At 39.8% G+C, this 26702-nt stretch overlaps 1 protein-coding gene across 3 annotated transcripts; it reads left to right on the top strand.

Moving 5' to 3' along the window:
* The first annotated feature begins 398 nt into the window (after positions 1–398).
* Positions 399–24389, top strand: amacr (alpha-methylacyl-CoA racemase). Of its 3 annotated transcripts, none has more exons than XM_030742059.1 (7): positions 399–563; positions 790–837; positions 4884–5140; positions 5523–5666; positions 8573–8733; positions 17873–18059; positions 20274–24389. In XM_030742059.1, exons 3-7 carry the CDS (start codon positions 4894–4896, stop codon positions 20681–20683), a joined length of 1149 nt encoding a protein of 382 aa, XP_030597919.1. In that variant the 5' UTR covers positions 399–563; positions 790–837; positions 4884–4893; the 3' UTR covers positions 20684–24389. The 3 variants fall into 3 exon arrangements, with proteins under 3 accessions (XP_030597919.1, XP_030597917.1, XP_030597918.1); XM_030742057.1 differs by having other exon boundaries at positions 790–880; XM_030742058.1 differs by having other exon boundaries at positions 399–625; positions 790–880.
* Positions 24390–26702: the final 2313 nt, after the last annotated feature.

Here is a 26702-nt window from a genome sequence, read left to right as displayed (position 1 = left end):
AAATACTCTACAAAGAGTGATGTGGAAAGATTAAATAATCTTCTACATGCTAGCCTGGCGGCTGTGATGTATGTGTTACATAATATTTGGGCTTCCTTTCCTGCTTTTATAGAGTAACCCCGCATTTCCTGTAGATTTAAATTTATACATTTCAGTGTTGGTAATAACATGATCATGATCATTTTAATCTTTTGTACCGTCTGTGAACGTGATGTGATAATAGACTAACACAAGGGAAATAAATAATATCTAGAACCTACATAACATTATATATAACATTAATCTATGCTTTTGGTAAAAGTATCAATAACACAACAAACTTCATCCAGAGCGCTAGCGATGTATGCAAACTACAATACCCAGAAACTCTTGCGACTGTTTTTCTGAGGTCACCAGGAAACTGCTTCTCGTACTTCTTGTATTCGCTTATTTTACACCGGTGCACACCGAAAGCGGCCCAGCTGGGCGGAATTCATATTCTGCATTAAAACTGGCTGCACGGTGATCTCCTTCGGTGCCGTTTACTCAACTTTAAACCTCTCCTCAGCTTTTCAGCTGCACAGGTAAGGACGAACAGGAGGCTCGGAGGACAGTTTATCACTCAGATTTGGATTTTACAAATCCTGTGAGTTACCCCACGCTTGTCTAATTTGACCAGAATTACTTCTTAAAGATTTACCGACGCTAGTAACTCTGTTAGGGTTATGACTGGTCAACACAACTTGTTTCGTGGAAGTTTAATTTACATATTAGTTATACTTATGTCATATGTGTGCATTTGTTTTTCAGTTGTGTTTTGGACACTTCCAGCGGTCTCTGTGACATCAGTCTGCTCAGGTGCGCACAGCTTCAGCAGAGCTATCCTGTCTTCGCCTTTAAAGTAAGACAGACTGCCCGTCAGTGTATTCAAACTCCTGTAGACAAAGTGTGGAGATGTGCTTCAGGACTATTGCTGCTTGTTATTTTGCCGTCCATAACAAAACTGCACATAGCGTGGCTGAAACGTGAAGTAGTATGTTTTAGGTTAAACTCTAGTTATTGACTGGCTCAAAGATAATCAATTTGTTGGCAGTGCAGTAATGTTATTTAGAGTTAAACTGTGCTACGTGTGCATGGCACCATAGACACCATAAAGTAACTAGTATGTCAGCAATATATATATATATATATATATATATATATATATATATATATATATATATATATATATATATATATATATATATATATATATATATATTATACTGTCTGTGCACATTTTTGTACTGTAGTTTGCATGGTTGCACTCACTGATAATGGCTTTGACTCTGAACCTTTTGAAGACTCAAAGTCTAAAGTTTAAAGGTCTCCGTCGCCATCTTTCAGGTGGTGTCTGTCTGTGGTTTAGTTGTTTATCTTGTTCTTGAAAAGAAGGCAGCTGGATTTTATAGTTTTGAAAATACTGGTGCAGAGTCCGTAGTGGGGTTGACCATTTGGAGATGGTCCTGTGGGTCATTCACCCACTATTAATCATGTGAGACATTAAGGGTCACAAGTCGGGGTGTGAAAAGTCTATCTCAAACTATCCGTTTTTGTCCAAAAAAGTGAATGGCCCCCATGTGCTTGTATGCATATCTGACAACATCGGGCCATACTGCTAATGAGACGATGGATGGTGTTCTGGGGGATCTCCTCTTAGCTCTGTACCAGGGTTATAATGTATTATCGTTTAGTTTTAGTTAGTTTTTACTTTTTTTTTTTTCTTTAATTCAGTTAGTTTTAATTCGTTTTCAGAGTGGTTTTGCTCGTTTTTATTTTTGGTTTATTGCTTAGTTTTAGTTTAGTTTCGTTAGTTTCAGTATTAGTTTTAGTTTTTCATACTTTGTCAGGTGCAAGATTCAAGGCACAAGAGTAACTCTTGTGTAATAAAAACTCAAAGGTACCCTTTAAAGAAATATATTCAACAACCAACTGTTCACAAGACAGCAGCACTACAGGCTAAATGTGTGTAATATTAAGGACACACATGAACATCAACAGGGAGAAACAAAGAAAAAGCGTCAGTGCAGCAGATTAACAACAGCTTCTGTTTTGGAGCTCGCTTGGTTAGATGCTGGATATGTGGCCGACCTCATGTCGCACTTCTGCTTGTGTAGCTGGATTGTGTGTGTTCATTACCTTGTGGTCGTGTGCTAGTGTTTTTTATGCGGTGCCGGCTGGGACTTCTTTTGGTCCTCCCTCTTTGTGCTCAGTTTTTTGGCTGCAAACATATTTGTCCCTGTTTTTTCACTTTCTTCATTCTCTCGCGTCCATTCCGACAGTTTTAGCAGCTCACTCCAGGAATTTGCTGACATTTGTGAGTCCTTATATTGATTGTTCCTGATTGTTATTCTCTCACTGATAAACTGGCTGGAAACGCACAAGGACAGAACAGGTTCATCACAACGTTGCTGCGTGGCAGTGAGGAGTAGTCACATTTCTCCGGAGCTGAACGCCAGATTATGTAGGTTCAGAGCGGTTTCCGTAGCTGCCTCGTGTGCGCTTCTCAGGTGGACTTTGATGTTGGTGTTTTTTCCTCACTGAGACGTGTTCCATACAGTTTTCATCATTCACAACAAGACGCTCTTCTCTCTGTATTATCGGACTCAAAGAAACTCCATATGGGACTCTGCCATATGCACGCACGCACGCACACAGCTGCCCGACGGCGCTCCCAGCTTAAACTCGAGGAGCGGAAAAATGATCAATCCACAAGGCTTTTAAATAAAATGACAAACAAGGAAATTGGACTACTCTACCTGTGCAACCTCTGCAGGGTCCAGGTATCACCTGCTATCCTTCTATACCTGGACCCTACAGAGGTTGCACAGGTAGTGACACTGACCCTAGCCAAATGCGGAACTAGTGTTGTTTCCTTTAAAGTCTCAGTGACTTATCAGTTCATATAGTAATACATTAGATTACACATGAGCTTCAGAATTGTGTAGAGAAGTATTGTCTAAACTGACCTAATGCAGTTAGACTAATTTACATATGCCTTGGTTTTATACATTTATCAACACATGTATCAAGTGTGGAACTAGTGGGGTCCAACTCTGAATCTGGGGCTTAACGCAGTTTTTTAGTACATACAGTACATAAAACTATAACTAAAGCATATAAAGTACATAAAACTCTAACCAAAGCATAGTTAACTGTTGTTAGGGTCAGTGACTGCTTTTTTTTTTTTTTTTTTTGCTACTGGCATATGATTAATCAGTAAGTGCACAGAATCCTAAGGTTCTGTGGTTTTACATTTGCCACTGTCTGGCTGCGGCCAACAGCTGATAGTTCCTATATATAAAAATTTAGGCTATCTGAAAAAAAATTTTGGCTGAAGGGTGTTTTTCCTGTCTCTACAACCATCCACCACCAGTCCAATAGACATGCAATATTCAAGAAAGCAACAAATTACCACACTAGTGAGTTGCCAGGTTATTTCAGATCAACTTCAATATTTTCTTTCTCAACCACTTTCAAACCTCACAAATTTTTAGTCTTTGTATGTTTTACATTTTTACAACAGCAATAAAAATAATATGAAATTTTTTTTTTTGCTATACCTTGTGATATTTCTGTATCTGGAACTGCCTTGTCTATGAGCTGAAGACTGATTCTGCAAGCTGTTCGTTCTACTGGAAATAATTATAATTAAGTCATCTCTGTCATATTTATATGAAAGCATTTTCAAAGCATATTACAGTTTGTCACAAAATTATAAGAGCTCATGAGTATCAGCATCATGAACTGCTTTCAAGTTTGTCTTTGAATTACCAACTTTTATAGAGACAAAAATGTGTGTTTCCTTCATTTGACATAGAAAGTATCTGCCAAGAAAACTCACTGTTTTGTTCAGCTTTAGGCAAATTCACGTTACTGCACTAGTCAGGTACAGTGTTGAGGCTGTGTGTTATTGCCTCTGACACAGAGTGAGCACTCACACATTTAGTTCCTTTGCCAATAGCAGTCACACAGAAAGCAGCGTTCTGAGGATCCTGTGATGGGATGTGGCCTTTGAAATCAGTTTTCTGATTTCTCACCCTTCTTAAGGTCGGCATCATTCCTGTTAAACAGAAGATTTGTCGCCCAAGGAGTGCACTTTCAAAGATTTGTCCTGGTTGCCTGCATGTTTCCCTTTGATGCCTTGCCAAGCCTTCCATCATTAAAAAAATAAAATAAATAAAATTCAGATGTTGCTGTGTTGAGGCATTGAAATGTAGATGTTTGAGGGATGTGCAAAGCATAAAAGGCTGTCTGTTTGGCCCCTACCACTGTCTTTCCCATAAAATGTGGGAGAATTAATATTAAAAGATTACGTGCGTGCAGGCCATGTGCAATACATCAGCAAAGTGGAGACAACTGACGAGAATCTTGCACAGGAATCAGGCTGCTGCTGTGCTGTTATCAACAGCTTTTTCTCCTCTGTGACTGTGAGATACCTGCTACGAGCTGCAGGGCATAATCAGACTGTACCATTTCTGATACTGTGTGCAGAAATTAAGGTTGTAACTGCAGTTACTGCTACTACTGGTGCTAAAGGTCGCTCACCAGCCAGTTTAGTGTAGCTGTTATTGTTCTCACTCAGCGTGTGTGTGTGTGTGTGTGTGTGTGTGTGTGTGTGTGTGCCATCATGGAAACTGTTGTCCTAGAGACACGTACTATTACATGAACTGTGATTTTTGAACACTTGGACATCGACTGGCAGGCGTTTATGCCTCTGTCTTCCGACAGATTTTTGTCAGCCTAATTTAAATTTCTCATAACAGCACAGGCTCTGATGTTAGCCTCTTCACACCCACCCCCACTATTGCTGTTGCATTGGATTGCATTATACTGAAAGATGTTTCTGTTATTTGATCCTATAGTCCTTTAATCATGGCACTGACTGGGATTAGAGTTATTGAGCTGGCAGGCCTGGCACCCGCGCCATTCTGCGGCATGATCCTGGCAGACTTTGGCGCCAAGGTGATCCGTGTGGACCGTACCAAAGTTCCTATGTCTGTGGACACACAAGCGCGGGGGAAACGATCTGTGGCCATCAACCTCAAGAACACAGAGGGTATAGCTTTGCTCCGGAAGCTCTGCGTACAGTCTGATGTGGTCCTGGAGCCCTATCGTAAAGGTGAGACCTGCAGCACAACAGAGCCAATGAGGGCTGTTATAAACTCTGTACAACATTATGATACATAAGTATAGAATTTAAGCAAATGCATGCAATAAGAGTAACTTAAACCTCATAAACAAACTTGTATAAAGACTTTGTGATTAGATGGGAAAGAAAATATATCACCTTATGTACCATAAAAATATGAACTTTGTTTTATTCATACTATTATTTTATACTTAAAGATTCTTTAATAAGAGTATTATTAATTCTTATGTGTCTTCAGAGGGTTTACATAATCTGGCAAGCCATGTGAGTATCTTTGAGAACCAATGTGAGCAGAAGCAGAAAGGGAAATGTGTGGTTAAATTTGCACATGGACTTACTTTTGACTGCCCAGGTGTGATGGAGAAACTTGGCCTTGGTCCACGTGAGCTGTTAAAGGAAAATCCTCGCCTGATCTATGCTCGCTTGACCGGATATGGTCAGAGTGGGTCTTATGCCACCGCGGCTGGGCATGACATCAACTACCTCGCCTTGTCAGGTGACACAACTCTTAATGCTTTTGGATCAAAATTTTATACTCGTAGGACTTCAGCGTAATGGGATTTCATCCATCATTTATGTTTATAATTAATTTACTTGCTGATCTACCTTCCTTTTTTTACCTTTGGCCATGAGCTGTGAAAATAGGCCCTCTGAAGGGTGTCTGGTCTCATCCTTAGAGATGTGGTGAGAGGCTTAAAGGGTTTTCACTGCTTCTTCATATATATTTAAAAAAAAAGCCAGTTAAGGTGGTTTAGGTACCTGTCTAGGATGCTTCCTGGACACTTGGTGCAGAACCAGGATACATTGAGAGACTATGGCCCAATCCACTAAATCCTCACAGATTTGAATAGCATCATTTGTGTGTGCAGCTGTAGTTCTTTAATGTGAATTCACAAAGGCTCAAAATGGTTTGAATAAAAATGGTAACACTGACATGTCACATGGTGTTACCTTGGCAACAACAAAGCAAAAGCATTGCTGGCTTTTGTCAAAACAGTGTAGTTAGAACTTTTTCTTCAAATTTTTTTGCCCAACTCGACATGCAGTAAGGTGTGTACTTGCATTCCCATTTCATTAAAACTTTGTTGTCTGCTCCTTTGTCTCAGCATTCTAAACTGTACGCACCTCAATTACACAACGTGTGCAGAACTGCAGACTGACAGAAAGTGTGAATGAAAGGGTTTTTTCTCTTTCTAGTCCCTGTCAGTACTCTAGCTGCAACGTTCTGGATCAGCTGAAGGCTTTTAAGAGAATTGTTAGGACAGTTTTATAATAATGAATTATAATAGTCCAGCCTAGAAGTAATAAATGCATGAATTAGCTTTTCAGCATCACTCTGAGACAGGGTGTTTCTAATTTTAGAAATATTGCACAAATGCAAGAAAGCAGTCTTACATATTTGCTTAATATATGCATTGAAGGACAGTGTTACTGGAGGCCAAGGTAATACCATCCAGAGTAAGTATCTGGTTAGGATATTTGTAGGACCGAGTACAATAACTTCAGTTTTATCTGAATTTAGAAGCAGGAAATTAGAGATCATCCAGGCCTTTAAGTCTTTAAGATATACCTGCAGTTTAACTAATTGGTGTGTGATTGGTTCCACCACATCCCAGAGGTGCTCTGTTGGACTGAGATCCGGTGACTGAGTGTAGTCTTGCCATTCTCCTCTGACCTTTGGCATCAACAAGGCACTTGTACCAGAGAACAGCCTGGGACCATTATCTGTAAACCCTCACTGGTTGTGTGGAAAAATCCCAGTAGATCAGCAGTTTCTGAAATTCTCAGACAACCATGTCCTGGACCAACAACCACACCTCATTCAAAGTCGCTTGACTCCCTTTTGTTCCCCATTCTGATGCTCGGTTTGAACTTCAGCAGGTCATGCTGATCATGTCTTCATGTCTAAATGCATTGAGTTGCTGTTTTATGATTGGCTTATGAGATATTTGCGTTAATGCGCAGTTGAATGGGTATAACTAATAAAGTGAGCATTAAGCATGTGGAAAATCACAAACAAGGTCTGACAATGTAAACGTACTTTCTAGTTATACCTCCAACCAAATAAGTCCTGTAATAACTCATGCTTTATTAAAGGTTATCTTGTTGAAACATTAATGAGCATTTTGGAGGATGTACTAGGTATTTATTTTATTCAGCCTTTCCTTGTTGATATATGGGTTGGATTGTACCGGTTATGAGAGATAGCTAGATGGATTTCTGAAAATATACTGAAAGGACTTAACCCTTACAAATACACATTCTCCTCGCTCTCATCTACATCTGGTAGATTTGCAAAATGACTGAAGGCCATCTGCATGGCCTCCTGCACCTTCATAAATTGTGCTCATGTTACAATTAGCCCATCAAAAATACCCTTTAGTGGTTTCTTACTAATATCAGTAAAATTTCAGTGATGGGACTGAAATACACTGTTCAAAAAAATGAAAGGAGCACTTTTTAATCAGATTATAGCATCAAATCAGTTAAACAGTCAAATAGCAGAGGGGGTTGTTAATCAGTTTCAGCTGCTTTGGTGTTCATGACATTAACAACAGGTGCACTATAAAGGCAACAATGAGACAACCCCCAAAATGGTTTCAAAGGTGGAGGCCACTGACATTTTTTACCTCCTCATCTTTTATGCCTTTTTTTTTTTTTTTTTTTTTTACTGGTTTTGCATTTGGCTAGATAGCTGCTGGTAGCACGAGGCAATACCAACTCCTCCTGGATGGCATATGAATACGTGCCAGAAGGTTTGCTGTGTCTCCCAGCACAGTTTTAAGAACACTGAGGAGACTCTAGGAGAGCTGGACAGGGCTGTAGAAGGTCCTTAACCCATCAGCAGGAGTGGTATCTGCTCCTTTTGTGCAAGGAGGAACAGGATGAGCAATGCCAGAGCCCTGGCTCTGTTCTCACTGCCCAGCACTGATGATAAAGACAATTATTGACGAGCAGTTTTGTGTGGGTGCACGCACACGCGCATGTGTGTGTGTGTGGTGTTTAATTAAGTATATCAAATATAGTGCAAAAACAATTAGCACAGAGGTTTTTATGCAAATCAAAGTAGTAGAGGGATTGAGCTGCCTCTGTGGGTATGTTTCTTTAAGTATCACCACATGCAGTAGAATGTGGCTGTGAATATAGTGTCTGATAATGTGCCTGTACCTAGACAGCCCATTCCTTATTTAAGGTCCTTTTCTGTTAAAAGCAAAAAGGACTAAAAAGGTTACATGCTGCTTTAACAGTGACATCAATGATTTGTCAGACTAGAGGAAAAAACTCCTTGAAGGAGCTATGTTCACATTGCTGTTTATTTTGCTGCTTCTGTTTTCACTGAGCTAAACAATACATTTTATTAAAATTTTGTCTGAAGGTTCTGTCTTTTCATTCCTATCTTAGGCCTTTTATCGCGTCTGGGTCGCAGCGGAGAGAAGCCCTACGCTCCACTGAATCTGTTAGCAGACTTTGGAGGTGGCGGTCTTACCTGCACTCTGGGGATTGTCCTAGCGCTCCTGGAGAGGACAAAGTCAGGGAAAGGACAGATCATTGATGCTAGCATGGTAAGCTCCACTGCTGTAAGCATTTACTGTCACAATCAGTCAGTTTCAAAAATAAAAAGTATATAAATTTAATAGTGTAAAAAATGTTTATTTTTATCCCAACAAGATGAAGATGCTTGGTACAAAACCTGACAATCCAAGGTTTGATCAGACATGGCACACTTCTGAAAGTCTTTGGCAGCTGAACAGATTTTTCTCTACTGTCTCAGGTGCTAAATGTACATAAAACTATGTATTCTGTGCTACTGCACAATGCTGCACTGCACTGTGAAAGCCTGTGTGGCTGTTACACTTTACCTGTGCAAGAGTATGGAAACCATGCAGGCTCTGAGCAGACTACGGAATATGAGCTTAATGTACTTATTGTAGTATAATCAGAACAGATGATCAGCCTGCTGTGTGAGTATCTGCAACTGAATATACTTCTTGTGATAGTGGGATAAGTCATTAGGTGGAAAAAGTGTCTGAATCCTGCTGTTCCTGATGTCCACTGGCTGCAGTGAAGCTCGGTCTCAGACTTGCTTTAAAACATCCAATTTAAGCACAGTCAGAAAAGTGCTATTCCGTGTAAAGCAGATATAATTGTGCGCTCTGAGTTTGTCAGAAAAATGTGTTTATAGCCAGTCAGTCAAATTAAAGTGATAAAGAAACTGACAAGTATTTAAAATCGATTTGTCAAAATCCTGAAAAAATGAGCAGCATTCTTTGCTGTGAAGTGCCACCGATTGACAGCCCTTATATCAGACTAAATAGATTGCATTAAGCAACTAAATAGAGTTGAGTTTGTGGGACATCACAACATGCACCGTCAATCCAGAATAATGTCATCACTTTGCAGCTGAATGTTCAGTGCAGTCAGTTTGGAATCCTTTAATCCATTTTTAAAAAGTAAGCTGTCAATGTGGCGTTTAAGATAGAAATACTGTAGAATCTGCAGAGCATCATCTGCAGTGCACGTACCCCTCTTTTACCCACATCTGTAAATCTGCAGACAGGGAAGGAGGAAACTGTTACATTTACTGAGATCAGCAGCAAACCTTCGAGAATAAGCATTAATAAATATGTGAAGATGACTCGGCTCTGGAATGTGCTTTACAGCATCATGGACCACAGGTTCTGACTTGTTAATGATGCAGTGAGTGGTGGTCAGGTTGGGGATAATCTTTTCACTGTGTGGATGTGTGGTGTGTGGCTGCTCTAACAGCCCATCACAGCGGCTGCGCCATCAGTTGCAGAGGCAACAAACCGAGCATGTAATTTCAGAGGCACCCTTCATAACTGCAGGATGTGATCTGTCACTGATCACAAGTGAAAGTTTCTGATTTTGTTGTTTGCACTGCAGAGAGATTTTAGTTGCACTGCTAATAATGGTGTGTGTGTGTGTGTGGGGGGGGGGGGTTATTTGTAATTTTTAAAATTCAAACAGGGTCAAAAGTGTATACACTCAAATCTTTTACTAAGTGGTGCTCTACAGTGTATTTTAACTTGACAAGGCCAATTAATGTCTTGTTAGTGATCATAATTGAGTACAACTGGTAATTTTTCTTTGCCAGCATGAAAAGGATTTGTTTGACAGCACTCGTTGGATTGACTAATACTCAGAACAATGGAAAAATCCAAGGAACACGGTGAAGAGCCCCGACCTTAACCCTAATCAAAATTTGCAGACTATTCTTCAAAGCTTGGTCTGTGCCAGGAAACCATCCAATTTAACTGAACTCTACCAATTCTGCCAAGAAGAGTGGTCGAATAACCAGCCAGAATTATACCAGAAACTTGTTAATGGCTACCAAAAGCATCTGATCGAGGTGCAACTTGCTAAAGGACATTTAACCAAATATTAGTGGGGGTGTATGTGCATATTTGAGACTGCGTATACAGGTGCTGATCATTAATTTAGAATATCATAAAAAAGTAGATTTATTTCAGTAATTCCATTCAAAAAGTGAAACTTGTATATCATATTCATTCATTACACACAGACTGATATATTTCAAATGTTTATTTCTTTTTAATTTTGATGATTATAACTGACAACTAATGAAAACCCCAAATTCAGTATCTCAGAAAATTAGAATATTACTTAAGACCAATACAAAAAAAGGATTTTCGGAAATGTACAGCACTCAGTACTTAGTTGGCGCTCCTTTTGCCTGGATTACTGCAGCAGTGCGGCGTGCCATGGAGTCGATCAGTCTGTGGCACTGCTCAGGTGTTATGAGAGTGCAGGTTTCTCTGATAGTGGCCTTCAGCTCTTCTGAATTGTTGAGTGTGGCGTATAGCATCTTCCTCTTCACAATAGCCCATAGATTTTTTATGGGGTTAAGGTCAGGCGATTTGCTGGCCAGTTAAGAACAATTAAGAACAGGGATACCATGGTCCTTAAACCAGGTACTGGTAGCTTTGGCACTGTGTGCAGGTGCCAAGTCCTGTTGGAAAATAAAATCTGCATCTCCATAAAGCAGCAGGAAGCATGAAGTGCTCTAAAACTTCCTGGTAGACGGATGCGTTGATCTTGGACCTCAGAAAACACAGTGGACCAACACTAGCAGATGACATGGCACCCCAAACCATCACTGACTGTGGAAACTTTACACTGGACCTCAAGCAACGTGGATTCTGTGCCTCTTCTCTCTTCCTCCAGACTCTGGGACCTTGATTTCCAAAGGAAATGCAAAATTTACTTTGATCAGAGAACATAACTTTAGAGCACACATCAGCAGCAGTCCAGTCCTTTTTGTCTTTAGCCCAGTTGAGACGCTTCTGATGCTGTCTCTTGTTCAAGAGTGGCTCGACACTCTTGAACAAGTGGTGCCGGTTTTGGGCGCTGCGGTGCTCCATGGTGCTGTCGCTGGGGCCCTGGGTCCACCTGCACCTGCCCTATGCTGGGGTGTGAGGAATTGGGGTGCCTCTCTGATTCCAGGTTTCCTGGTCATAAGCCCCCCACCCCACACACACACACACACACACATACACAAGCATACACGCAGCGGTTCTTGGGCACCTGGGCCCTGGGGCCCTGCCGCCGGCCTGCACAGGGGGCTGGCCTCTGGGGGGGCTGGTTTCCTGTTACCTCGAATTCCCTGGGGCCCTTGCTCCTCGACGGTCCCTCCGTCTGGGACCTCCCTCTCCCCTCTGCTGGGGTGGGCATGTGGTTGTCGCTGGAATGTGCGGCCGCGGGTTTTCGTGGCTCTTGATGGGCTGCAGGTGGCTCGGATTTCCTGGGTCCCTCGCTGCCTACCTCTAGCTCCTTGTGGGCGGAGCGGCGGCTTTCCGCCCTCGTTGGTAAGTGCATTTCATGACACAGACACATAACTAAATTGTTGTTCTTATACACCATGCTTCATTTTGTTGTGCCTTTTCCGCATAGTTATTTTTCCAGGTATTGCTTCTTTTGTTTTTTTTGTTATGTTATCTTTTTTCTTTCTTTTGCAGTTGCAGCAATTGAATTGTTTTGGTTAACTTAGTGGTGCTCTGTCCTCTTTTTCTATCTTCTCCCCTTTCTCTCTCTCTCTTCTTTTTTTCCTCAGCCTGTCAACTGGAATTACATTTATATGTACAAAAATAAATAAATAAAATAAAAACACAAACATTAAAAAGAAAAGCTTATAGAGACTATAGAGCTTATCTTGGAAGAATAAATATGTTTGGCACAACAGTGCATTCAGATCACAATTCTGCTTGCAAACAAGGCCAGACATGACAGGCTTTAAAAAAAAAAAAAGAGTGGCTCGACACAAGGACTGCGACTGCTGAAACCCGTGTCTTGCATACGTCTGTGCGTGGTGGTTCTTGAAGCACTGACTCCAGCTGCAGTCCACTCCCCCACATTTTTGAATGGGTTTTGTTCCACAATCCTCTCCAGGGTGCAGTTATTCCTATTACTTGTATGGTTTTTTCTACCACATCTTTTCCTTCCTTTCGCCTCTCTATTAATGTGCTTGGACACAGAGCTCTGTGAACAGCCAGCCTCTTTAGCAATGACCTTTTGTGTCTTGTCTTTGTGCAAGGTGTCAAAGGTCGTATTTTGGACAACTGTCAAGTCAGCAGTCTTCCCCATGATTGTGTAGCCTACAGAACTAGACTGAGAGACCATTTAAAGGCCTTTGCAGGTGTTTTGAGTTAATTAACTGATTAGAGTGTGGCACCAGGTGTCTTCAATACTGAACCTTTTCACAATATTCTAATTTTCTGAGATACTGAATTTGGGGTTTTCATTAGTTGTCACTTATAATCATCAAAATGAAAAGAAATAAACATTTGGAATATATCAATCTGTGTAATGAATGAGTATAATATATAAGTTTCACTTTTTGAATGGAATTACTGAAATAAATCAACTTTTTCCTGATATTCTAATTTTATGACCAGCACCTGTATACTTTTGACCCTGTGTGGATTAAAGAAAATCCAAAATTAATTCAAACTTTTTTAGATTTAGGCTTTAGTACTGATGTTTTTGTATTGAAATAGGCCAAAATACCCCAGTTTAATGTTACGGTTTCACCTTGTAAAATGTGGGGTGATGTATATGGAAATTAGTGTCTCTACAGATACAAAGGTCCTGGGTGGCCAAAAATGTAACAATTCATGCATGTGGATTTTTTTTAAAGTGCTCATTGCTGGACTAGTGTCATTACTGTTTAACTAGTTAAATGTTCAGTGTGGGTAGTTTTTACTTTAATCAGACAAACCAATTATCCATTAGTTGTATTAAATTTCCTAGAACTGTTTTGACTCTCCTGCAACCCAGAAAAAAATAAGTGAAAGAAGATGGTGAGTGGATGGATGGAGGGATGGATGGATGAGGCTTTGGCTCTTGGCCATCTACTTTTTTGTACTGGTTTGAGTTCAGTTGTTCAGCTATTTTATATATGCCAACAGACTTCTAAGTGGGCGGCGTAAACAAGGGCATAAATGTATATTGTGTGCATGTCTAGTTAGTGACCCTCACCCTCAGGTTGTGAGTGAAGGAGTATGTGATGTGCATATGTGTGTCGAAGCAGACATTTACTTATGAAATACACTTAATGTCCACTTTATAAGGTATGGCTAAAGCAGAGTACTGAAGAGTAAAGCTTTGGTTCAAATTCAACCTTTTTATGAAGCTTTAAATATGTATATTAAATTACATATTTGTTATTAACATATAGGTGATTGTGGTTTTGTCCTGTCTTAATACAACCATGACTATGGCAGACCTTGATATAATCCAGTTCAGTACACCACCGTCAGGACTGCTTAAAAAAAAACCTGATCATCCAGTTAGAATAGAGGCGGTGGATTCGATTATAGAGGTGTTGGTTAAAGACCATTTATAATCCACAGCAGAGAGCTGCACAACACTAACTTTTACATCTATGGTATTTTTAGTCTAATTTTATTTTACTTGTAGGATTCTTAGATTTATTTCTTTTTTGGCACTACCACTGTGACAAGTTTGCAACTGAAAGTCAATTTTTGAAAGCGTCCAATTACCAGATTTGTAGAAAATACCCTATCAAAATGCAAAATTAAGATAATGGAGTATTTAAATTACACGCGCAGGCTTGAGGCTGGCAGTTTATGGAAATTTACTCCAGTTTGTGCCAGTATTGAAAGCCTTATTCTGTGCCTGATATGGCTGTGACTGCTGCCACTAGGAGCATTCATTCATTTGGGCTGCCAATAGAAGAATGTGCTGTTGGTGCAGGTGGGCTCTGGTGGTGCCAGAGCTTTAGCTCTGTCCTCGGTCCTGTTGCTCCTCATTCAATTCCTCACAGAAATCTTTCACCCTCCTGTCTTTCATCTCCTTCCTTTCTGCCCTTTAAATGAGCTGCTTCTGTCTCAAGGCTCTTCAGCTTGGAGTTTTAAGGCAAGCTGAAGGTTGAGGTTACTTCTTGCAGTTTTGCTGCCCCTGATGAAGTAATGCCTGCTCACATGTCAGTCTCTGGATCAGCTTCTGATTATTTTCTAACCTTTCAGCATGAGACATTTTCTCTCCCCTACTAGCTAGCTTTTCTTTGCTGCAGCTAATAACACAGGTCCACACCTTCTCCTTACTAAGATGCTTTGTCTGTGTGCACAGAAACTTGTTTTTGCTGGATTTTGTCTCCAATCTAGCAGAGAGCTGGCTGTCTCCTCTTGAAATGAAATGTATTGCTCTATACCCTGGATATACCCTTCAGCACCTCAATCTTTGTGCCCAGAGCTTCATTTAATGTTCATAGTTCTTCAGCAGCTTGGCCACATTTGCTGGGGCCTCACAATGGTAGATTACAACTAAAGGATGTTGCTCTTACCTGTAGTGGCCTAAAAGTTTTCTGTTGGGGTGAATTTACCAGTTGAAAGGTCAGAAAGGAAGTAATTCTGTGAGAACAGTCGCATCTGCAGTATATTTTAAAGGACTTAATGGCATTATTAACGACAACAGTTATCGTCTTAATGCAGCTGGTGCTGTGATGATCACAGTTCTCGACCTGTCTAATTCCAGTTTCTGTATTTTTCACTTCAGTTTATGTGGAATGTAAAACTGTATCTTTAGTGTCTCAAAATGAGGAACTAATCACAGTTACATACAGAGATTCCCTCATTTATTAGATAGATCTGTTATGTCTAGGAGTGCCAAATAATTACTTTGATTGTTAAACTGCATCTTGTTAATAAATCAGTTGGTTTGTAAACCATCAAGAGATCAAATGAGTGGAAAAACCAATCCTGGCTCAGATATCACGATAACTTCTAATTAATGTTCAACCCTAACTGTGTCTATGCTTTACAGAATACAGAAAAAGTAAACTGTGCAGATGTTAACAAAATAAGTTTTAATGTTGTTTTCCAAGTTACACAACAGTAAAGCACAGAAGATCAATTTGATTATTTTGTGTTTGCCATATTAGCGCGCATTCTCTTTAAATGGGAAAATATTCTTCATATCTTGACCTTAAATTCAGGCACATTGCCAAGATGTAACGCAGCAGGGAACAACACATTGTACATTACCTTGGGGCATAATTCTATTTATTTGCAGTAAAGGCAGCTTTGAAACATGGCTTCAGTGGAGCACCTGATGTGGCCTGTTCTGTTTAAATGCCAGGCAGTACACCAGCTAGGTCCGAACCATCAACTGTGACACAGGTTAGACATGATCTCTAATTTTCTCTCATCATCACTGGTCTCTTATCAGTTATTTTATTACTGTCCATTCATCCATCCGTATCCAACATACCTATGGTTACGTGGGCTGCAGCCACTGCCAGCACGCTCTGAATCTGAAGGCAGGATGCAGTACAGTAGCATGCTGACATACGTGGACATATTTAAATTCACACCTGTGGGCACTTTACAAACAATTTAGGGCATTTTAGAAACACTGATGGCATACCAATGTGACAATGGAAGGAGTTGCTCAAAGGGATGATTACTGGGTCTGCAGCTGCCTTTGCTTTGCTGAGTTTCATCCCATTGTTTAGCCATCTACTCTGCTTCTTCAGTGTTCATTCTCACTCAGAGCTGTTTTTAGTGAAACGGCTCTGAAAAGCCCACTGAACACTACTCTTCAGGCTTGGTACCAGACAGCAGACAGGCAGTATTTAGATGATAAAGAGGCAGGAGCTAATAGAAACCACGCACACATCTAAAAATATATAAATAAATAAATGTAATAAAGATTGGCTGCATGTTCAGCAGGTGGATACAGATGCAACTCCAATAAGCAGCTGCTTGCTAATGCTTGCCAAATTGATTCAAAAATCGATGTCAGTGTTGTGTTCCTTACTTGTTTGCGCTGCTTCCAAGCAGTCAAAGACATCAGTGATTGCAGGTTTTATAGGTTTTACATAAAGACAGAGACAAGAGTCCCCTATTTTATTCAGCTCTTGCTCTGAGATTTCAATGAGAAGACTTTAACATGGAAACAGCAGATTAAAGGGTTGTAATTTAGCAGCAGCTTATCAGGATTCAGAATGCGCACAGAAAGAAAGGGTTAGCGAGAACAATGTCCTGTTACAGCTCCTATAGCTCTCGCTAATCCTGTGGAAATGTACTTACATTTGTTGCTTCTATTTCAGGGGGCATTCAGCTACTGTATACACTATGAGGTGCATAAGAAAATATTCTTTTACTCTCTTACTTACTCTTTTAAAGACTGCTTCTCAAATCTCCACACTCGGGGCCTCATATTTCTACATCAGAAATGCATTTTTCATGAGTGAAGATCATCAAAAGGAAGAATACACATTCAGAGCGCCTTCACTTAATTTCAAGCATTGGTTTGGGTTTTGCCAGGAACAGTGACAGCATTAAAGCCCTGACTAACTGGGGAGCTGCTCCCTTCTGTTCTCTACCGTGCCCCTGGTGACTCACAGAGCTGTGTATTTGGAGCTTCCAGATGCACCGATTGTGCAGTTCTGGGCTGATGCCAGAACAGATTTTTAAGATAATAATTTGGCCAGTACTAGTGGTTTTTCTTTATTTAGATTTTGTGTTGTCATTCACCCCTCTCGTGCCAGGCAAATGGAAAAAAAATCTGCATTGTGGGAGAAAAAAAAAAACGAGTTCTTTCAATTCTTACTCCAACAGCCTTGAAAGTTCAGTAAGCAACTCCTTCAATTTATGTGACTCAGAACATAGACTTTGACCACTGCCATTGTTAAATGCCACCTTATTTGATGTGTGTGCAACAATGCCGATGTTTAGCCGATGCATCGATGTATCCCTGTTAAACCTCATTTTGCTGTCCAGGCCTTAATTATTTACTCACGTAACTCTTGAGAAGAAGCACACAATTCCTTAAAGGTCACACCGAGTGATTGCAATCAGCAGTAAGAGAGTGACAGTGTTCATCTTTGCTGCAGCCTCTCCAGAAGGACTATTGCTGACTGATTCCCTCCCAGCAGTGGAATTAAATTGAGCTTGTGTCATGCATTTCTTATTTTTTGTAGTTTGTTGCACTTGCATTACATTTCACTTTCATAGACTACTTAGATATCTGCTGATATCTACTCACAGATGCTGTGCTGTTAAAAGCTATATCTTTGGTCTGTCATATGTGTTTTGTACAGAGGCTTTTTGCAGAGAGCCTCACTCTATCAGTCGATTACTGTGAAAAAAAGAGCAACAGAAAATCTCTAACTCTCTCTTCCCGTCTCGCTGTCTTCAGGTAGAAGGCGCTGCATACATGGGTTCGTTTGTATGGAAATCTCGCAGTATTGGTTTGTGGAACCGTCCTAGAGGAGAAAACATGTTGGACAGCGGAGCACCCTTCTACGATACCTACCAGACTTCAGATGGCAAGTACATGGCTGTTGGTGCCATTGAACCTCAGTTCTACAGACAGCTGCTTAAAGGTTTGTTTAAATCATTTGAATCATCAATAAGAAAGCTTTAGGGTGGCTACTTCTTAAGAATCTGAAAATGTTTTAATCTAAAATGAATGAATCAGAAAACTGCCTGTAGCCCAGCCAAACCGCCGATCAACATTTCAGACTAAGATGAAGTATTACGCTACTGTGTGGATGTCTCGAGGCACCCCTCATTTTTTTTTTTTATATTTTGCTAGGAAAACAGGATAGAGATGCAGTGATTTATTGAATATGTGGAAAAATACATGGAAACACAGTACCTAAGGCCAAAACAGAGTTTGTACAATTCTTATGACCTTTATTCTTCCACAGGGTGAACTCTCTTATACAACCTGTCTTTTAATTTCTGTAAGTAGCCTTGAGAAATACTTCTCCAGGACATCTTCTTGAAGGACATTTGGTAACGCTTTCTTTTAAGGCCGTAACTATCCTGTATGTAAATTTTAGTTATGTAGAATCACGCCGTAATTATTTTTACTACGGCAGAATTATTTTTAATTCCGCCGTAATTATTTTTAATTCCGCCGTAATTATTTTTACTACGGCTAAAAAATTACAGCGGAATTAAAAAATAATTACGGCAGAATTAAAAATAATTACAGCGTAATTCCACATAACTAAAATTTACTTACAGGAGTTATGGCCTAAGGGCGGGCCTTAAAAGAAAGCGTTACCGGACATTCAAAGCTCTCCTTTGGATGTTGGCTGTCTTTTGCACCAGTCTCTGTCAAGATAATCCCACATGGCTTCAGTAATGCTGAGGTCTGGACTCTGGTGGAGGTCAGTCAATGACTGATAGTGTTTCTTCTATCCAGGTCAGCTTTTACTGCATAAACACTGTGTTTGAGATCATTCAAAAATGAAGTTGTTGCCAATCACACACTTTCCAGGTGGTGTTGTATGGTGGATCAAAATCTGACACTTTTCTGCATTCATAATTTCATCAGTTCTGGCAAGATCCCAAACACCACTAGCAGATGGCTGTAAACACTCACTGCTGTACCTTTCTCCTGACCTCCTGTGTATATGCAGTACTGACAATGATTTGAACCAAAGATTCAAATTTGAATTCATCGCTCTGTAAAACCTGTTCTCACTGATTTTTTTCAGTCCAGCTGTTGTCTTTTCTCCCTGTTTCCCTTCCCTGAGAATGGCTTCTTGACAGCCTCCTTTCCACTGAGACCATTTCTGATGAAGGTTCAATGAACAGTAGATGTATCGCTCAGGCCCTGAATCAGCTATTTGTTGGATTATTTTTCTTGATTCTTAAGGACATGACTTTCAGATGTTGTTCATCTGCTGTAGAGAGTTTTTGGGCCTGCCACTTCTTCTCTGCTTCTCTCCCCACTTTTTCAGGACTTCATTTGCACGCCATGCTGAGTTATGCCATGTTTTAGGCTAGTAGCACCTTGGAATCACCTTTTGATGCAAACATACTGTCTGTTATGTGTTGACACAACACAGATTCGTCCCCAGAGTTAGGTGTCTTTGTAAGGTTGAATAATGTATAGTTCAGAGTTAAGTATTTTAACAAACAAGAAAACATTCCCCTGAAACTGGTCAGGTACAAGGACAGGACTGAAACTAAGTGAACAAGCAGCAAATGTCCAAAGAGGAACAGAAAGCCTGGAGAACTGCTGCTCAAGACCAGTTTAAAAAATAACAAGTCTGGCTCCTTGGAAGCAAAATAAAAGATAAAAGTTAGACCCAAAGAGGTAATTAAATAATACATGCAATACTGCAATACATCTCTTCCCAGTGTAATACTGACAGTATCAATTTCTCAGTTAGAAAACACCACATATTAAAAATGTATTTATGTTGCATGCTCTAAAATACCCACTGAAAGAATGTTTTTATTTACTGCAGTTTTGACCACTCCTCTCTTCTGTATTTAACTGAAAGATAAGCAGGACTGAGCATAAGAAATTACAGGAAAAAAAAGACAGCATTGTGAAACAGACAGCTCACTCACTTAAACCCTACACACACAGTCATTATTCCCTTTTAGTTTAGTTATTCCCTTTTCAATTGCTTAAAATGATTACATCATGTGCCCAACTTAGACCTTCAGCAAGATCAACCGTATTGTTGGTTGCTGCTGATCCATGTTGTTAAACTGTGTTTTTTTCTGACATCATATTGCAGTCAGGTCATAAAAGTTTTCTTTTGCTTTTTTTGTGTTTTGTTTTTATCTAGGCTTAGAGTTGGACGCTGGAGAGTTGCCTCCTCAGATGAGCTTCAGTGATTGGCCAGAGCTCAGACAAATCTTCACAGAGCGTTTTTCCTCAAAGAGCCAGGCGGAGTGGTCAAAGATTTTTGATGGGACTGATGCCTGTGTTACACCTGTGTTGCTTTTCGACCAGGTGAGCTCACACCCACATAACCAGGAAAGAGGCTCTTTCATGAAGGACTCCAGCGGGGAAGAAAGCCCCCGACCAGCCCCGGTTCTGTCTCGGACTCCTGCTGAGCCGTGCCTCACTTCGGACCCTGCTATAGGAGAACACACAGCGGAGGTCCTGCAGGAGTTCGGCTTCACATCTGCACAGATAGACCAGATGGTTGCAGGGGGGGTCATAGAGTGTAATGCTATAAAGGCAAAGTTGTAAACAGTCAAAGCAGTCAAGTCATAAGTGTATTTTAAAACCGCACAGTTGCAAAGCCTTTGAAGATTTTTGTTGCAACAAATTGAAGGAAGCAGTAATTATCCGTGTCATACAAATGCTGGATATTAACAACTTGTTTGAACAAATAAACAAAACTAAATGCAGAGCACGTTTGAGTGGTTTACACTACGATCTGCCATTCAGATCAGAGCAAACACAGCTGTGTGAGAAACACAATAAAAAGGAAACTAATTATTTTCTTTTCATGAGCTAGAATTTCAAACTTGGGAACCTGAACTATCTCTTAACATTGTCCTTTTAAATCTAATTTCCAAGGCCACAGGAAGCTGCTGTGTGCTGTGTGTAAACAAAGATTTTACTAATGCACTTCTGTGTGTCTCTTCTGTGTGTCTTGATTGGCCAAGGCATCCTCAGAATATTTGGATTCAGTATGTTCATCAGTTTGTCAATAGCTGCTAATTTTAATAGCTGCATTCATTGTTTTTTTTGGTTATTTTTGTTGTGCTACTGTTGCCTCCTGAGTGTTTCACATTAGAAGAAAAAACATTCTTGTGAAGCACAACTACTCATAAACTACTGATGTCTGATAAATTATCCAGCTCAGGGTCAGCAGTGGTCATACATAGCAAAAGAGGTTTGTCTACGTGTCCTGAAAGTTCAGCAGTGCTCCCACAAGAGCTTCTGATTGTTGTGTACTAATTGTGTACTAATTCTGACACACAGACTGTCTAGAAAAAATGGTTGTAGCCAGATATGATATACCCACTGAAATCGCCTTTTCAAGAGAGATTCAAAGCACACCCTGCTTTATTTTATTCTAAATGACTTACAGAAGGAATGTCAAGCTGTGTTTTCTGAAGTTTTCTATTAGCAGTAGATTTTACAGTTTGCCTTCATTTGGCATCCAGAGGAGTCGCTCCATGCTGGCAGTTTGGAAGAGTGCACTTCTAAGGTACTCCCACACTGGCTTTGAAACCCGTATCTAGAGTCTGTGTGTCTAACATACACTGGAGCCAAGTTTTGTGTTGCACTTACTGTAAATGTCAATCACAGGTTTCATGCAGTTTTGGGATTCTCTGAAAAAACATTTCAGAAACAGGAGATGTAAGGCCTATAAAGTAAAAGTAGGATTACTGTCTCTGTTATGTGGACTGGAGTCAACTCAGTCCTTTTCAGTTTGTTACCAATATCACTGCTGCGAGCTACAAATGCAACTCTGCAAACTCCAGTTAGAACAGAAAATGGTTCGAGAGCGATTTGAAAGGAAATAAATTATTCAATTTAATTGCTTCATTTATAATTAATATGTATATTGGGTTCCAAGAGGTTGTTGGTGCCAGCTCAGCTGGTCTGAGCATTTCAGAAATTGCTGATCTTCATGGATTTTACCATACAGCCATCACTAGGCCTTAGAGAGAATTGTCTGAAAAAGAAAGTAAATATCCAGTGAACAGCAGTTCTCTGGGTGAAAATGCCTTGTTGATATCAAAGGTTGGAGGAGAATAACTGCTCGAGGTATGCAGAAGAGCATCTCTGTATGCGCAGCACCTCAAACTTTGAAGCAGATGGGCTACAGCAGCAGAAAAGAGGACACTGGGTGGCGGGTGCCACTCCTGTCAGATAAGATGAGGAAACTGAGGCTATAATTCACAAAGGCTCACCAAAGTTGGACTGAAAAATATTGTCTGGTCTGTGGAGTCTTGGATGATAGGAAATGGTCAAAATTTCACATAAACATGAAAACATGGATCCATCCTACCTTGTATCAGTGGTTCAGGCTGGGGTTGTGCTATGTGGGGGATATTTTCTTGGCACACTTTGGGCCTCTTAGTACCAACTGATCATCATTTAAATACCAATATGCTACTGTCCAGGCCAAGCCCCTGTGACCCTACGTTAAATTGGATATACTGTTAAGAAGATGGATGGATGAATGTAATTTTTGGCCAGCAAGAACCTGAAGTTACGGAAAGACAATGTCAGGTACTGAAGCACAAATGATGCGGAAGAACAGGAAAAATTACTGTAGACTGGTTCAGTATGCCTAGAGGCGGTCAGTAATATATCAGAAGCATCATTAAATATTTATATAAGGCCCACTGTTAATAAATACAGGCCTTTAAAATAAATTTTCAGAGAGCACAGAAGATATTGAAGCAAAGCTAAGTTCATTTATACTCACTCAAAAGTTGTTGTTAGTCATAGAACTGCACATTATGAAAAAAAAAAAATAGTGTAGGTGTAAATTATAATTTTTTCACAATGGCTCCCTAAAGTAAATCCTAAAGAAGCTGAAAAAATTTTAAATTCCCATACACAATGCTAAAAAACTTCTCACAGGAGATATTGCATTCTTCAGGAGTTTTTTTATTCCCTTTCTCATCTGCAGCATTTTGCTCATTATAATTTATTCAGTCATCTTGCTGCGCATTTGCATCACTTCACTGCAGCCCACTGGTGCTGCCAACGGTTTGAATTATTTTTCTCACAAAGTAAATCAGTCTTTCTGTTGCTGCTTCATGCAAAGTTGGTAAACACCTCCAGAATGACTTTTTAAAATGCAAATACGTTCCTTTTCCCTGAAGTATTGCAACACATCTGTCTGTACAGTATATCATTCCCCTGTAATAACATCTTTTAAAGAGGGAAACAGACAGCAATGTGAAGTGCTCTAAGTATCAGTGAGCCCCGTGCTTCAATCTGTGCAAAATTAGCAATGATTTATGACAAAAGCCATAAAACTTTTCTTTTAAAAATAGATAATGTTTGCTGTCTGTGTTTGGAATAACAGATAAATGTAAACAAGGGTGAATGTGAGTGACAGACAGTTCAGTGAAGAGCAGAAGTGTGCACAGATTTAAGGTCAGTTCTTTAAATCTCAAGGTTTTCTCATTCACACCTTGTTGTTGGACAGTTTCATTCTTCTTAGTCAGGGAGTTGAAATGTTTACCTCTGAGATGACAAAGTGGAATTTGTGGCAGTGAAAATAAAATTTGAAAAACTCTGTTTTTAAGGACAATGGTGAGCTACTATTAAATTACTACTGAAGAAGTAATGGAAACTGATTGCAGCATGGCCTGATTAGTAGTCCTCGCTGAGCCATGTACACAGTATATATCTACTGTTTGTACCTCTACACTAAGATACAGTACAGTGCCTGTGGTCACAGTGGGCTTCTTAGTAAAGCTTACATACTCTTTAGGCCTTTCCAACTGATTTCTAGGCATTACAACAGTTGTCAGCTTTGTTGTCACCTTTAACTTGTTTCTGAATGCACTATTACACCTTGAGGCACATAAGTATGTGAGGAATGTCTGTGTTATGACTTGAAGCATCTGACGTTCACAATTCCAGGTCAAACACGGGTCGACTGACTGTGAGGATGCATCACGAGATTTACATGCTTTTATGTGAAGCCTTGTCAAATGTTTTAAGCATTAATGCAAAGTGAGAATGGCTTCAAAAATAATGCTGTGAGTATTTAGTGTACAGAGAAAAACAGATTTGGATGCACAAGTTTGAATTTATTTTTGATTTTCCGGCTAGATATCGCTTTGGTGATTTCCAGCCAGAATTATGCCAGAAGCTTGTTGATGGCAACCAAAGCTGTGTGACTGGGGTGTAACTTGCTAAGGGACATTTAACCAAACATTAATTGAGTTGCATGCATGTATTTGAACCTGTATGAATACTTTTGACCCTGTGGATTAAAGAAAATAAACTCAAACCTATGCACCTGATTCTTGTTTTTTTAAAAGTCATTAAAGATGTATGCTGCATAATCGCTTCACCCTGGAAAAGGAACAGTTCAAAGAAATCATTAAAAGCCTCAAATTACCATGATATCCATGCCTATGATGAGTCCATGTTAACATTTGACCACAAAAAAAAAGAAAAAAAGGTCACATGCACCATCACTTGATTAACTGAAAGTACTTATGTAGTCACCCACAAGCCCCTTGTGATTTCATGGTTTAATGTAGGAGTCATACATCAGAGCATGCGCTTTGAGCAGTGGTGAGACCTTTGCATTGCCAATGATAACTTTATTTTAGTTACACAGTGCTTCAGAATTTGAATGAAACCACACATTAAAGGTGCATGTTCCAGTTCACAGTAAGTCATGCGGTCTTACATTCAAAACTCCACAGACACATTAGATGTGAACTATAGCCAAAAAATAGGATGTGGAGGATTAAGGAAGAGCTAACCTGTACAAATTTGTTTCCAGTAGTGCCTGATAGGCCGAGGAAGGCTGTTCCAAATTTCAGGAACTACAACCTCAAAAGCGTGGGCACCTCTGGATATAAATTAAGAGCGTGGAACAGTTAACCCTATAGAGCCTGAACCATGAAATAATTGCCAGACAATTCAGTTTTTTTGAAACTGGGGTGCTTTTTGAGCCTTCTGACAAAAAAAAGAAAGAAAAAAACTAAATTTGAATTTGCACAATTTATATCAATTTTTGCTATATCCTTTTGTTCAATTTATTGCTTAAAAATGTATTATTGTCTAATCTGAAGGGCACATGAAGTTTGTAGGTCTGCAGCCATTGACTGTTGGTGACCTGCCACTTCTGCACCTCAGCATCCGCTGACCGCACTCTGTGATATTACGTGACTCGCCACTTTGTGGCTGAGTTACTGTCATTCCCAGTCACTTCCACTTTGCTATCATACCACTAACAGTTGGCTGTGGAATATTTAGTATTGAGGAAATTTCTTGACTGGACTTGTTGCACAGGCGACATCCTATCACAGCGTATTTTGGCAATATAGTGTATTCCTCTTTATTCATAATTGGTTGTTCCCAAGTGAAACAAATCCTGGACACATGGGCACACCAGTTTTTTTTTTTAAACTTTATACATAATCTGCATTATTTGGAAATAATTTTGTTCATTTTGTCCTTGTAGTTGTGGAGCTGTTAGTAAATTTGTGTTGTTTTTTTCTCCAATTGGAAAAAAGGGATAGGCTCAATTCACCATGTAAATGTATCCAGGCAAACATATGATGACTCCAATAAAGCCATCGCAGTCAGGTCATTAATCACCCCCTTAATCCAACCTTCAAATGACTTCCTTAAGGCTTACTGCCAATCGAATTAATGAAAAATTAGTGATGAATTATTTCTTATCCTCATTTGCCTGAAGCTTTGTCTTTTGTGATCTACGTTTATTAATATTCTGTCATACGCTGCCTATAAACAGTATGTTGCATTGTGTTAGAGCCCATTAAAGTGAATCTTGATCATGACCAGTTTTTGCCCTAAAGTCAAACCAAAATAATCTCAACATTATTATTCATGATTGAAGTCAAAAGCTTGGAGTTTATTCAAACTCTACAACATGAGTAAGAAGTTCAGAATGTGTCGGTGTTTGATATATTTTTGATCTGTCCTGGCACAGTGACAAATGATCTGAAGGATAGATGGATGGGTGCCTTGAATTATGCTTTATTTAAAAACGAGAATGTCAGCATGTGATACTCCTTTTATCATTTGCTGAAGATCCCTTGACAACTTAAAGGGGCAGCTCTATGAGTTGGCATGTCAATGTAATGTTAATGTTTAACAAAATTAGTTATGGAAACCATGAAATCTTTCTCTGGGGGTTATTTCTTTCCTTGGACTGACTAAAAGTAAAATTATCCACACATCAGGATGTATACCAGTGACAGTTTTCCATTAAAAAAGTTCCAAAAAGCACCAAAACCACAAACACAGTCAAGACACCTAGTTCAGTGACTTGAATTAGCTGCAATGAAGCAGCAGAAACACTATATTGCCAAATGCATTCACTCACCCGTCCAAATCACTGATTTCAGGTGTTCCAATGTCTTTCATGGCCACAGGTGCATAAAACCCAACACCTAGGCATGCAGACTGATCAAGAACAGTGTGTAGAGAGTCATTGAATGGGTTTCCATGGCCAAGTATCTGCATGCAAGCCTTACATCACCCAGTGCAAAGAAAAGCGTTGGATGCAGTGGTGTAAAGCATA

This window comes from Archocentrus centrarchus, chromosome 12, assembly GCF_007364275.1.
Source record: "Archocentrus centrarchus isolate MPI-CPG fArcCen1 chromosome 12, fArcCen1, whole genome shotgun sequence".
Taxonomy (NCBI): Eukaryota; Metazoa; Chordata; class Actinopteri; order Cichliformes; family Cichlidae; genus Archocentrus; species Archocentrus centrarchus.
The sequence above is the reverse complement of the archived record's forward strand: the minus strand, read 5'-3'. Positions and strand labels throughout refer to the sequence as shown.